This window comes from Pleuronectes platessa, chromosome 13 (assembly GCF_947347685.1).
Source record: "Pleuronectes platessa chromosome 13, fPlePla1.1, whole genome shotgun sequence".
NCBI lineage: Eukaryota > Metazoa > Chordata > Actinopteri > Pleuronectiformes > Pleuronectidae > Pleuronectes > Pleuronectes platessa.
In genome coordinates, this window is record NC_070638.1 from 20,610,816 (window position 1) to 20,625,121 (window position 14,306).

At 41.5% G+C, this 14,306-nt stretch overlaps 2 protein-coding genes across 2 annotated transcripts in view; one reads left to right on the forward strand and one right to left on the reverse strand.

The window, feature by feature from the left end:
- Nucleotides 1–5,850, forward strand: part of pappa2 (pappalysin 2) — a 64,454-nt gene extending 58,604 nt beyond the window's left edge. The window contains exons 26-27 of the mRNA XM_053438049.1: nucleotides 267–365; nucleotides 4,176–5,850. Of these exons, the coding sequence (XP_053294024.1) occupies nucleotides 267–365; nucleotides 4,176–4,283 (207 nt within the window). The 3' untranslated portion in view covers nucleotides 4,284–5,850. The remainder of the gene's footprint in view (nucleotides 1–266; nucleotides 366–4,175) is intronic.
- Nucleotides 5,851–7,483: 1,633 nt separating this feature from the next.
- The window catches only part of astn1 (astrotactin 1), a 421,252-nt gene continuing 414,429 nt past the window's right edge, over nucleotides 7,484–14,306 (reverse strand). The window contains exon 24 of the mRNA XM_053438754.1: nucleotides 7,484–10,029. Coding sequence (XP_053294729.1) covers nucleotides 9,792–10,029 — 238 coding nt within the window. The 3' untranslated portion in view covers nucleotides 7,484–9,791. The remainder of the gene's footprint in view (nucleotides 10,030–14,306) is intronic.

Below are 14,306 nucleotides of genomic sequence, written 5' to 3' on the forward strand. Positions count from 1 at the left end.
TGGTGTCAACCACATGAAATAAGAATTCATGTGAACCATGTGCTGAATAAATCCCTAAGGCTGCTTGCAAACATATGACTGACTCTTTCTCCATGGGCATTTGCTCTGAAACAATATAACTGAATATAAATGTATGCCACTTACTGAAAATCTGCTTTCTGGGAGAGCGTTTTTTTTCTCTTTTATTGGCCTTTCATGCTGTGTGAGTGTGTATTTTATCGGTTCCTCACACCACTGACAGTTTCTTGTTTGTAACTTGTGTGCAGCCTTTTGGAGGGGACGGCTGGTGCGACACCACCAACAACCGGGCCTACTGCCAGTACGACGGGGGAGACTGCTGCCCGTCCACTCTCTCAACTAGAAAGGTACACAAACATCTCCAGCGCTCCTTTCCCTGCCTGCTATGTTTTTACGCACTGGCAAAAAGTCAATCTTTTTGCCAGTGCGTAAAAACATTGATTGAAAATAATGCTTTTCTATTTGGTTTTAATAGTAAAGACCCAAATATCCAATAATACAACTTAGGATTTCAATCCACATTGTTTTGAATGGTGGTGGTCAAGTGTTGTTTGGCTTGCTTCGGCCCCATATCTTGCAATCAAGCCCAAGCTTAGAAGCTGAAGCTGGTTTCCAAAGCCAGATTCTTCCTGTTTACAGTAGTAGAAATCCGTCTCTTTTGGCCCGAGCGCTGTGCCGCTACGCAAAAGATTTCTGCTAAACAAACAAACACAGATCCCTGCCGCTTTCCGCTCTCCCCTGCTAACAACTGCACCTATTTAGTCTCCCTCATCTGTACTTACAACAGAGCAGACTTGTACCCTCTGGCTTTTCCACTCAAATGGGTAAATAAGCAGGTTTTCACTACCCCATGCTGCTAAACACTTTCTCACCTCTCATATTTAGCGGTAGCTCCACTGCAGAGGGAACTAGTCAGGATTCAGGACAGAGAACACACCTGGATATGGTTTTAACATACAGGTGTGATGTTGCCCTATTACACTATAATCGTTTTCGGACATTTTGCCTTTCACGCGAACAACGGAGCAAGAGATGCACAAAATTCTCCTGAGCGTTCAGGTGAATTTCCGCTGTGGGGATTAACGTGTTTTTGTGTCGACTCTTATCACCAATTACTCTCTTGACATTTTCGCAGAGGTCCTCTGTGCGTTTGGCTTCCCTTTTTCATCCAGAGATGTTTCTATTCTTTTTTGTCTTTTGTTTTTTTGCGGGTTCAAATCATCGTCAACACACCCGCCCGCTCACAGGGAGTCCTTCAGGTAATCTCCTGCTGTGTTCTTCAAACGGCTCACTCAGACATCATCATTGGCTGGAGGAACTTTGGAGAATGCCCGGAGGCCCTCACTCGGACATTTGTGTTCCCACATACAGCCACTCCAGACAATGTCAAGCTCAGTGCCTGTCTGAAAGCAGCTTATAACAGTTTCACCAGATGAGAGTACAAATCCCACTCTATTGTTTTGGCGGTGGTCCCAAAAGAACCCACTCATATAAAAGCTTCTTCAGAAGACAGAGAGGATACAGATATTTAAGTGTGATGCCTATAATCTTATCTGATTTAATCATGTTGTACTTAAATAACCCTATGCATCAGTTTGAGGAATATGTCAGATATCTTTGTGTTTATCCGTCCGAACAAACTCCCCCAGGGAATAACTTGTTCGTGCTCGCAACAAGATGCAAATATTTCATCAATTGCTCTAAATGATTGATGTAAATACTGGGAGGAATGGTATGGATATTACTGAGGGTTGGTCAAGTGGTGGAAACCAGGCCGCTCATTCCCTCAACTGCTTTTGCATTAACACGTCTTCTTTCCTATTTTTCTTAGCCTGCACTAAAACGTCTCTCCCATGTGGACAGTTAGGAATTAACTCACCCCCTCTCCTTCTTACTATACCCTATTTGGCTACTGTACAGCCACTTATTCATGACATGTCTTCAGGGGGCCCTGCCCATTAACTCCTATGGCCTACAGTTGGCCGAGCCCCGGCTGTCTCCTTCACGTCCGTGGCACGCCATGACTCACTGGCAGCTCCTTCCTAAACGGAGGAGTTCAGTGAGTGTGTGGCTGCCGTCATAATAAATGAGCTGCCAGGCTGCCACTAACTGCTCTTTTACAGGGGGAATGGGTCGGTAGGGGGTACGAGGGGGGGGAGCGGCGAGGTGTCTGATCCGCGTTTTACTCGGACGCTGTAAAACGGCAGCTGGGCGTGCAGGGGTCGTTCTTAGGAAGTGAACTAAGCGGCGGCGAGAGTCTGCATCCTGAGTGCCACCGCGGGCTCCAGCAGAGTGATGGAACGGCTGGCGGTAATGCGGGGGTGGATGGTGGGGCTGTTTACAGTACCCTCTGTTTCGATGTGGTTTGACGTAAGCAGGGTTGGGAAATTACAGGTCTTTACGCCACCATGAGCTACTCTACATGATTTCTCTGACGCTACCCGAGAAAAAAGTCACGAGACGGGACGTTTCATGCCAATTTGCCACAGTTTCAATACTCACCATTACAAACACACACACGCTGATTCCAGTCAGACTTTTCACATTATTCTGCAAGAATCAAGGCCACTACAGCGATTTTTCCTGGCAATATAAGCCACATGAATCTGAACTACATCAGATTATATGAAAGTTCATATCTGTGTGGGTCTGGATGAGTCAAACAGGACCACACAGCATTTGTTTTATATACAGCGATACCAGCAGCAGTGACAGGAGGGAAGGATAGACGAGAGAGGATTCAGGTGTGAATCCAGTCATTGGTCAACAGGGCGAAGGTCCAGAGGAAAAGATGAACAGACACACAACCTCCCTCTGATTTGTGAACTTTAGTCGGTTTTCTCCTGACAAAGTGCCAAAGTAGTAAAAAGCAGCAAAGACTATTAGACCATGTTTTCTTATGTTTTAATTGTTGCAAGGTTGAATTCATTACTTTGAACTGTTTCTTCCAAAAGAATTCTGTTCGGGAAGAAGTTGCAGTAAACAGCATTGAGGCAACTAATCCAAACACCGCGACGGCCAAAAGACTTTTGTTTCCAGGGCTGAGGCAACAACAGGCTTTGCCCGTCCAAGGGTTGTTGGCAGGTATCGGAGGCGTCACTGAATCAAGATGAAGCTGTTGAGGAAGCATTTAGTGGAAGCATCAGTTTATCTTAAATGGGACGGTTCAGGTGAAGCTCGGCCTTGTGCGGCCCGTCCAGAGCCGTCAGTGAAACCATCACCGGGCCTTTAAAGAAAAGCACACGCAATCGACAAGCTGCTCACTCCCACTCTCACTCTCAACTCCCTTGCCGTCATCCTTTTTTCTCTTTCTCTGCCTCCCACCCGGCTCTCTCCCTCTCCCTGCCCTTCTCTCAATCTTCCTCTCACTCCGTCTCTCCAGGAGCTAGTGTTTACATTTCTTGCAACAGACTGCTTCGCGGGGCACCAGAGTTTATTTTGCAACCTGTGGTGATGGCTCGCTTCCTAGACAAGAGCTGGAAGCCTCTTGTTGTTGATTCTTAACATGTGTTCATCCGTTCACCTCCATGGCGGTGCGTTCCTCCCTCCCTCTTCCACAGACCCTCAAGGTTTCTCGCCATTCAGAGGCCACGTTGAATGATTTGACATCGTGCACTTTATCTGCCTCCAGGGGGCTGTAGGAGTTCTCTTTGAAACTGTGAGGAAACACAACAAATCTAAGACCACTCTCAGGTTACTAAGCAGTACTTAACTTTCAGCACAAAACTGTTCTCTAGCTGCTCGGCCATTTCAAGCAAATTTAGTTTTTATTGTCTGTTTTTGCCATTCAAGGTTGCACTCTTTGGTACAGTTGAAATGTAACAGTACGCTTGGGAAGCCTCCTCAACTTGTGCATTTTTTAGTGACTCTACTTGTGTTGAAAGCCCTGATGTAATATTTCCTCCTGCCCTGCTGCTTTTTGTACTCCTTGTCTTCTCTGTCCCTCTTTAATTCCACTGGAAATAGAAGTAGGATTTTATCAGATTGATCTCAGATCATCTCAAACAGGGAAACCGACCAAATGCAATGTTGGTTTTGTCAGTTTGGTCAAACATTAAATCTGCGCGAGACGGGCCCGCTCGTTCCAGCAGCAGATTGAAAGATCTGTAGCAACTCTGGGAAGCTGGGCACTAAATGTTGTGCTTGTTTACTCATAGGTCATTCAGTTTGGGGCGGACTGCAATCAGGATGAGTGCACTTGCCGTGATCCGGACGCCGAGGAGAATAAGAGCAAAGCCAAGAAGTCGGGAGGAGGAATGCAGTGAGATGGAGGGATAAAAGAAGCTGAACTTGTGTGAATCACAGTCAAACCACAGACTGTGCACCACAACAAACAGTCAAATTATTCATTTTTGATCATTTTACAATGTGAAGAATGTGATTGAAGTTAGACTTTGTGCAGTAAAAGGCTATTTTCATTTGACGTGATAAAAAGCATCACATATGAGTCACGTTGGTTTAAACATCGACATGTGGATTTGAATGTTTTCCTTTCCCCGTTAAGAAAGTTAAGGGTTATCCTCACAGCTGGATCGGTGTGAGAACAGAAAAAATGATGTTTTGAAAAACTAACTAAGAAAACACTGAGGTCCGGTTCAAATAGGGTTAAGAGTCAGTTTATCCACTCCTGTACAAATCAAGTCATGATAATTGGATCAAGTCACTGTTGTAAATGCATTCAACTCTTTTTCTGGACTTGAATAGCCCGGGGACGAGGAGAACAGAAGAACTAGATGAGCCTGATAAGCGTTCAGTACATGCACAGCCATTACAACAAGGAGCTACTGCTACTAAATGTGTTTACTGTAGCATCCAGTTGGAAGAGTACGACCAAGTATTAGAGCCACTTACACGGAAAAGATTGATCTGAGATTTATTTAAGAAAAAATTGTAATATTATGAGAAAAAAAGGCTTAAAAATTTCGAGAATAAAGTGATTTTAGCCTGTGCGTCAGATGAGAGCAGGAATATCAGAAGATCAAAAGATGTGGAAAATCTTATACTTCAGTATAAGTTGCACATATAGCAACATACTTAATCTATTGGCTCATCATCACCACAGTATCGTAATCATCAGAAATTTGAAAACCAGACAGACTTGGAGGAAGTTGCCTCTTTTGTGGAGGAAGAAATGTTTGGTAGTGGTCGACCGATGTGCACCTGTTCAGGGGGAATTCATAGTTTCTCGAGAAAATGTGATTAGTAATGAACATTTTGAATCTGGAAGGAGCGGAAATGCTGCTAATTTGCCAAAGAATGTAGTTTTTTGTTTATTGTCGTAATATAATTTGTTCTCATTAAATTACATCTTTATTATTATAGTATTACAACTTATGCTCATAATATTACAACACGTCTGAATATTTCTTTCTTCATGTGACCCTAATACTGCATCACAGAAGACTAATGAGTATAGAATTATTTCAGTACCACTACACAAAATGTTTTGGTTAAAACTGGATCCCTTCTCATGACCAACAAAGGAAACCTGAAACTGGCATTACTTAGAATTGTTATCATTGTGCATCAGATCCCTCTCCCCACCATCTCCCCCTGACATGTAGCTGTTAGAGGATACATATCTGTACAGACTAATATATTTGGATCACCTAACATATCTACTAGATCACACTTTAGTGACAGAATCTACACTCTATTTATATCACAAATTCAGTAACACAAACATGTATTTTTACCACACAACATGTGCACAGGGCTTGCACATTTGATATAATACTCTCACAAAAAAAAAAAATCTTGTTGTATGGGTTGTGTCATCAATCCCTGTTGGATTTGGAAATATAAAAAATACAATGAGCTGGGTCAAACACAAGACACTGTTGTGTCAGGACAGAACGCACAACGCTCCACAAATCTCTGAGATCATACTTTTGGGAAATCCAGTCGGATTATTTTTCGTCTTCAGGCGAGTTGTCAGGTTCAAGTCAGAGACATCACCTTTCTCATGAAATAGTGTTGAAGTACCACATCCAAAAATTGTATCTATGTAATCATGTTATTTGTGATATTTTACTGTTCTTTATACTCGATATGAAATAAATAGCTACTCTATACCGATCCATACAATGTGTTTCTTGGTGGTTTGTATTCATTGAAACAGGAAATGACCTTTGTGTGTGTGTGTGTGTGTGTGTACACTGGCTTTTAAACTGAAATACTAAAGCCTGGGAAGTGCAGAGGTGCTGCACGTCTTCGACTTTACCTCGTGAAGTCAGTGAGGGCAACACTTCTCTGAGCTGTCGCTGACCAGACATCTTGTCACTGTGGACATAATGCTTCAGAATCAGAATCAGAATCAGAAAGTATTTATTGCCAAGTAGGTTTACACCTACCAGGAATTTGCTCTGGTAATTGGTGCATACAATGAACATAGAAACATAGAAACACAATAAATACACCACACATAAGAAAAGCAATAAAAAAAAAACTATATATTTACTCACTATTTACTTCTTATTTACTCACTTTTTCTAATATTTATACAAAGTGACATTTATTTAGACATAAACATATCTAAATAAAAAGATATAAAAGATAAAAGATATAAAAAGTGAAGTAAATAATGAAATGCAAAATGCAAAACAGTGAATAGTGTCAAATTGCAATATGCAATGTAATGCAGTATAATATAATGTGTTAATTTAACACATCCTTGAGGTGTGTTGGGGGGGGGGGAATAAAAGTCAGAGTCAGGTGGGGGTCCTGGGCCTTGTTGATAAGGCCAACTGCAGCCAGGAAGAATGTGACATGTATCAACACATTAGATTAGATTAGACTTCAACTGTTTTCTGTGTGGTTATATTCTATGTACTATCCAAACCTGGATCAGGTTGACATTTTTTTTTAAAATAAAGTTCAAAGCACAACTTGTGATCTGTCTGTTAGCAGGATTATGCAAAACCAACTTTTGTATATGAAGGGTATTTATATAGCTACTTTTAGAGATTTATTGACGACTCAAACATTTTACAGGACACGTGGCATTCACCCATTCATGCACACTTTCATACAGCATTCTTCCATACGCAGCTCTTTTTCCATTACACACCATTCATACATTATCAGCACAGCGGTCAGGGGCGGTTTGCGGTGCAGTATCTTTCCCAAGGACACTCAGAATACAGACTGGTGCTCCCGGGGATTGAACCACCAACTGGCATTAGCACACACGTCACTTCAGGATCTTTGTCCAGGTGAGTTTTTAAGAGTGAGTTCCCAGCATGACACGTGTGGAGGGCGAGGACCAGGACACTTCAGTAACAGTGCTACTAGAATGTTCACATTTTATGTTCACGTGAAATAAAATGATTCCTTCGCAAACCTGGCAAGAGAAAACCGTTTCAATAAGATTTAAAAGAGTCAGACACACACACCCAAATTCCATAATATATTCTTTATTGTTCTTTGAAGTAGCAAAGATCAAAGTGAAAAAGTTAAGGTCATGATGCCACATTCAGTATAGACAGAATATTTGCATGCAGATAGTAGAGGGTTGCTTTCAATTTCTCTCAAATGTCAGGAGGTCTCCATTTCATCACTTCATCCTGAGTTCTGCTCGATGGTTTCATTTTACTAGTTTGTTAGATCAAGTTAGATCATGTTCGTCTTTTCAACAACCAATACCAGTTCAGAACGAACAAATCCAGTCATGAGCATCTTTAAATCACAATCAGACAAGAGAAAGAAAAGAAACTGCTCTTCACTTTCAAACTGGAATCGGTGGATTGATCTGATTACAAAGACTAAGCTACACAGCAGATATTACAGGACAATATTGTATCTACTAAAGCACACATGAAGTAACTGTTGTAAAACACCACCTGCTGTACATGTTTATACAACAGGCGTATATAAAACACCTGCTTAGAAACACAGTACTGTGCTAGAATGCAACGCTTTTATGAAATACCATACTGCCTATACAAAAATCTACAAGCCTTTATTTTAGTATTCACATATGAGGTTTATTAAAAGAAATCAACAGCTAATATGTGTTTGCATTTCTTTGACATTAATCTCCAACATGGCCACAGCACAGTAATAAAACCACAGAGAGAAACATAATAGATGGAGTGAAATTAAACAAATAATACTAATATACTCACAATAAACACACAGTATTAGTGGAGATGCCAAAAAGGTCTTTCGAACTAATGTAAACGCATGAAGTTTAATCAAAGAGAAGCAGATGAAAACATTAAGACACTTTATTTGCAGGTTCAAGACAGAATCATCACTTTTAAGAGTAGAGTTCATTTGTTGGATTAGTTATGATGTGAAAACTGCAAAATTCAAAAGGGAAATACTCGCAAAAATTAATAAAATTGTTATTCACAAATTAAAAAGTGTAGAGGTAATGAACTGAGCTGTTGTTCAGTTGAAGTCATAACTTCATAACAGCTTCCTTTACAAAAGCAAATCCAATACTACATTCAGCGGGGTATATCAATAAAAGCGTAAGATAATAATAATAAAGCGCCTGGTTTTATTTTGAATGTCTGTACTACTAGAGTAACTCCCTCGTCTGTTATCTACATCTCTATTTCACATTTCTACTTACATCTCTTCAGCCTAAACTGCTAAGATGTCATAGAAACATGGTCACATTGTAAAATACTGGTTTTGTTCCCGCTGTCTCAACATTACAATTGCTTATATACAGTGTCTTTCCCTGTGAGCGTTTGTGACAAAAAACACAAATGCCAGTTTGTAATGGAAGTGATGGTGGAAAACCTCACGTCTTCATGTCCTTGTGACCCCACACAATAAAGCAGCACACGCCGAAAATGAAAAAAACAGCTTCAAGCACCAATCTGAAATGGATGTTCGGCCCCGCGTGTTGCAGTTATTCACAAGAAACCATATGACATGCACCAGAAGCTGTGAACCGCTAAGATGTTTAACAATGGCTGGAATGTACAGGTGAAGACGCAGCTACGATGAGTTATAACTGTAGAATCTTTAACAGCATCCCTTCCTCCCTGGGTCCATCACTCATGTAAAATGATCAAAGAAACAGAAGTGCTGAGTTAGATCATGAGACAGGTCCAAGAAGCAGTTAACTCTATCCAGGCTGTACAGGTGGATGTGGGGCCCTTAGGAAGTCACAATCACTATCCATCAGTTTGATATCAAAACTTGCCTTTTAAGACTTTATGTCTCACATCCAACTTTTTTTTCTACAATAACGAAGAAGCCAAAAAAAGGACTATTCTGATCTAAGCTACACAAATGTAGTTGTCACGGTATTTCAACAAAGAGTCAAAAAGCAAAACATGTTCTCCCTCAGTATCAAAGGTTCAAGATGGAGCATGTTTCATCCAGCAAAGAGACAAAGTGAAATAAAATGCATGGCAGGTTCCACTCAGATATGCACAAAACAGAATGTAACCTTCTTTTTATATTTCTTAATTGTATTTTTTTTGCACAGCCTCCATTGACACATTTGTGTGTACTTTCTTAATTCTTGAGTCTTTTTCCTGACACAAATATGTATTTTAAGCTACTGGATGCCTAAATGTCCTTCAGGGTGAATACATTATTTATCTATTGATCAATAATGTGGTAAAGTCTAACAGAATAAAGAACATTCATATAATGTTTAGTATTTGCTTGTGACACATTAAAAACACATATCTTTGCATGAATGTAATAGACATATGAGTAAAACCTGCATTTCATTTGTTTCTTTGTTGGGTTGGACAGATCTCCTGGATTCCTGTGCACATCCAAACTGAACCCTCCCAACACATCTACAGCTCCTTGGGCTCACCGTAGTCGTTATACATGACAGTGAGCGTCTGCTCGTCGCAGGCCTTGTGCACGTCCTGGCCCATGTCCGCCCAGTTCAGCCCGAAAGCCTTGGTGTCGGTGTAGCGGCAGGACAGGAACTTGAGGGACATCCTGCGAAGGCCGATCTTCTGCTCCTGGAGAAGACCCTTACACCAGGGGGAGAGCTCCTCTAGCTGGGACAGGATGAGGCTGGCCTTCCTGTTGGAACAAGAAGTGCACCGGATTAATGTGGGTGAGCTTTTATCACTTCCACAAATTGATCATGAGGTGGAGAGAAAGGCTCTATCATCATTCAAAACCCTGCAACAAAGCACTGAGAGAAAAACGCTCTTTCACCATGTTGCATGTGCAAGTATTGAGACCAGATGAATACATCATGTGCACAGGAGTGTTCTGCAAATTGCTCACAGGCAAAATATACATTCCAATATGGTTGAAATGAACATTTGTTACTTTACATAATGGAATCAAGATCCCCCTGATTTAAAAAGTACAACCACCTGTGACCTGGTCTGTGAAGGTGGGTGAGGACTGTTCTTCTCTGCAACAAAACAACAGTGAACACCTGCATTTCTGCACCTCTGATGCTTTTTTTCTTTGCATCAGAATGCTTTGTACATCGCCGACCTCTCCCAGTCCACACATCCCTCGCACAAGTCGAGTGGCTGGTCAGGAACCAGGAGGTGCAGCGCAGTGTGTGAAACGGACGCTGCCAAGGCGCCTGGAGGAAGGTGAGCTGGACTCTCAGCGTTGATGCACATCAGCCGTCAGATACACTCGACTGTCGGCAGTCCATAAATCACACTGTCGATTCAGAATGACATCAGTGCTCGACAGAACCTAGAGACCAAGCTAAGGAGCAGCTTCGGCCACAGACTCATTCAACCCCGCTGCTCTAAGGAACGATACAGGAAATCGTTCCTCCCAACCGCAATAAGACTGTACAACTCATCTACCTCTGTCAGAGCCACCATCACAGAACTGCACTAAATATACCTGTCTCCTTGCACTGTGTACCCTGTACAGCACTCCGCTCCATATACTGGAACACTTACTTCACATCATATGTGATATGTGTTAATGTAAACCATATTGATATTATATATCATTTATACAATAATATTGTCTTTTGCACACTCTGTCTACATATTCTTACACTCATAGTATATTATATTATCTATTGTATAGTCAAATACTTATATTTATACCTCTACTATATATCATATCATATTATATCATTGTCTAACAATAAAATTACCATCATATCATCAGTACTATTACCATCATCTTGCCACTGCACCTTATCTACCTATTTATCTTGTGTTTCTGTTTTTTATTCTTTCTACCTCAATATTTTTATTTTATTTTATTCTATTGTATTGTATTTTATTGTATTCAAATATACCGGCTGCTATAACGATTTAATTTCCCTTCGTGGATGAATAAAGTAATCTATCTATCTATCTATCTATCTATCCATCTATCTATCTATCTATCTATCTATCTATCTATCTAACCTGGGCACCGTCCAGCGCTGCCTCCTGTCCGAGGGAGCTCACGGGGTTAATCTGTACCCTAGCTGACACATTCCAGCTTTGACCCAAAGCACACGAAGGCCGCTAGAGGTCCAGGCAGGAATGATGAAAGTAAAAGCAGTGGAAAATATGAATGAAAAAAAAATTACAAAAAATGAATGGGTTTGTCCTGTGGAGGAAAACAAGCTCATGGTCGACTGGAACACTGCGGTGAACGGTGTCGTTTGGCCAAACCAGGCCAGCTGAGAAATCATCTCCATTAGTAACCTGATGCACAAAGTTCACATAAACACATCTCATAGGGACACGGAGCGCAATAAATAACCAGCGAGGCCGGCGCAGCCTGTCTGGCCCTCGTGGTGAAACCTTGTCAGATGTTTGTGTGAAGTCAGACAGCGGCAGCAGGGGGGAGATTTCATTCATTCCACACACACTCCGTCCTCGTTCCTCAGCCAAACCTGCACTTTATACTGCACCTCGTCCCCATTTGGACAAAAAACCACAAGTCTGCTGGACGCACCGGAGCCACCACGTCCACAGCTCACCATCACACTGATGAGCTGACGACACATCAAAGCAGCTTGTCCGTCAATATGCACCGGTGAGAGGAAATGAATGAACACACCGACTGGCTGCAAAAAAAAAAGGGGGCATTTGTCTATTCATGAACGTTTTACCATTTCCTTCAGTTTCATTTCCCGGCACACTCAGTCTCAGATGGCAAATGTGCAGGTGAAAGCAAAACATGTTCAATGAATCATCTTAGTCTCTCACCTGGTAGTCATGAGGTTAGACCTGATTTCGGTCTGATGGTGATGATGAGAGTCGAGGAAACAATGACAGGCAGGTGGAAACGAGGAGAAACAAAGATGGCCGTGAAAAGGGAGATGCAGGCAGTGGAGGTAATGCAGCTGATGATGAACACAGACTGATGATGGTGAGGATAAATGCAACAGGTAGTGACAATGCCAGGTGCAGGTATGGATGCCGAGACTTAATAGAAGACTTGATATAGACGTAATAGATAATATGATGTTTAAAAGTTTGAAAAAAGCTACTGAACTGACTTCATGGTGACAGTTTTAAGTCTATACTGCTTGGGCTGTTGAACATTACATTTCAAGCCAAATCATACTGATGTTTCAGTAGGGTAAGAGTTAGGGGTAAGGGGTTCTCTAACCCTAACCCCTAACCCTAAACCCCCACATGCCATCATGGGGTGAAAAACTCCAGATCTGTTGCTAGGCAGCAGAAATAAGGACAGGACGAGCTGGTGGCACGGATCATGAGTCGTCCAATCGGTTGGGCCTTCAGGGTCTACGCAGCCCATGAAGGTGGCGGTGCTGAAACCCCTGAATTCAGACACAGCTTCTACATAGATGAAGTGTCTCCACTTCTTACTACTCAGCTGCTAAACAAGACATTTCACTAATAACTGATTAATAATTAATTAATAACAAATTCAATCTAAACTCATCAGAAAAATGTTCACTTGGACATATACTCAATGTGATAAGAACTATACCTAAAATAACAAAATACGTCATTTTTTTTATCAATTTTGAAGTCTACTTTGCATTTTTAGTTTGGTTAATGTGCCATCTACTAACATGGAGGAGGCCAGACTGATTACTGCAGCCACCCACCAGGGGGCAATCAATTAGCTCATGTTGTTTATCTTGTGTGATGACTTTTTCACATGTGAGTCTGTTGGCAGAGGACACAGGTGCAGTTTGTACTTTGGCCCTTTGTCCTGGTTTTAACAAATATGATGTTCTTGCCTCTGCCTGAGGTGATGTGGATGGAGTTTTGGTTTGATGTTAACAGCACTCATAACATTCAATTTCACAAACATAACATCAACTTTCTCTCCAAAAAAATCAAGTCACTGCTACTTTGGATGATTTTCTGTCTACAGTTCTCATTGGAAAACACTAATTGGCTGTTTTATATCAATGAGGGAAATATTACAACTTCATGTAACTAAAATCTGCTTTCTCAGGTTTTGGGCATTTGCCCAAAACCTGAGAACCTCATCTCCGGAAGACTCTTGTTTTTATGTATATATATAGTACATATGTAGAGTCCCCACTTACAGAGGACAAGGAAGTTCTTCGTTGTTTAGTAACTTTTATTATCATTTACACGAACATGTCCACTTCTCGCTCTTACTCCGTCACTCGCACACATCAACAACCCTTCACTTCCTCATTGGCCCCTGATCCCCAACAAAACCAGCCAATGAGAGCCTGACTTCCCCAATCAACCTAATCCTATTGGTCCAAACAGTCACATGTCCCACCCCGACCCCTTCACTGACCCTCAGGATATCAGAACGCTCCTTCAACACAGTGTTTTACTGAACATACGTCAAAACCAAACATAGACATTAACCCAGTCCTTTACAATATGATTATATTTCTTTTTGACTTGAAGTTTGCTCTGTGTTTGAACCTCCATCTGAAACAGAACCAGCCAATAGAAACAGGCAAGAAAATCTGTTCTGTATTTGTAACTTGTGTGTTCCAGTCTCTGTGGCAAGGTAATATCCTCTCGTCAAACTCTCGTTCAAAAGATAACCCACAAGGCCTCTTGATTCGTGATTTTGTCAAAGTCTTTTGTTGTTTTCATTTTAAAACTTGGCTCTGACTTTCACACTGTAATAATACAGACGCTGCAGCCTGTAGATTCCTCTCCTGTATTTCCACCTCCTGTCTTATACAGACTCCAAATCAACTGCTGCTCTGTAAATACTATGTACGCTGCGCTGCATTTCCTGCTATGTGTTGTACGTGTGCGTGTTATTCTGGAACAAGAATGTAGCCTGTGCTCTGCAACAGACCGCGGCTCCTTTCAAATCAGCCAAACACTTTGGGTCAAACGTATTCCTGCGCTATTGCTGTTGGCGTAATTTGCAAACTGTTTCACATATAGAGATAC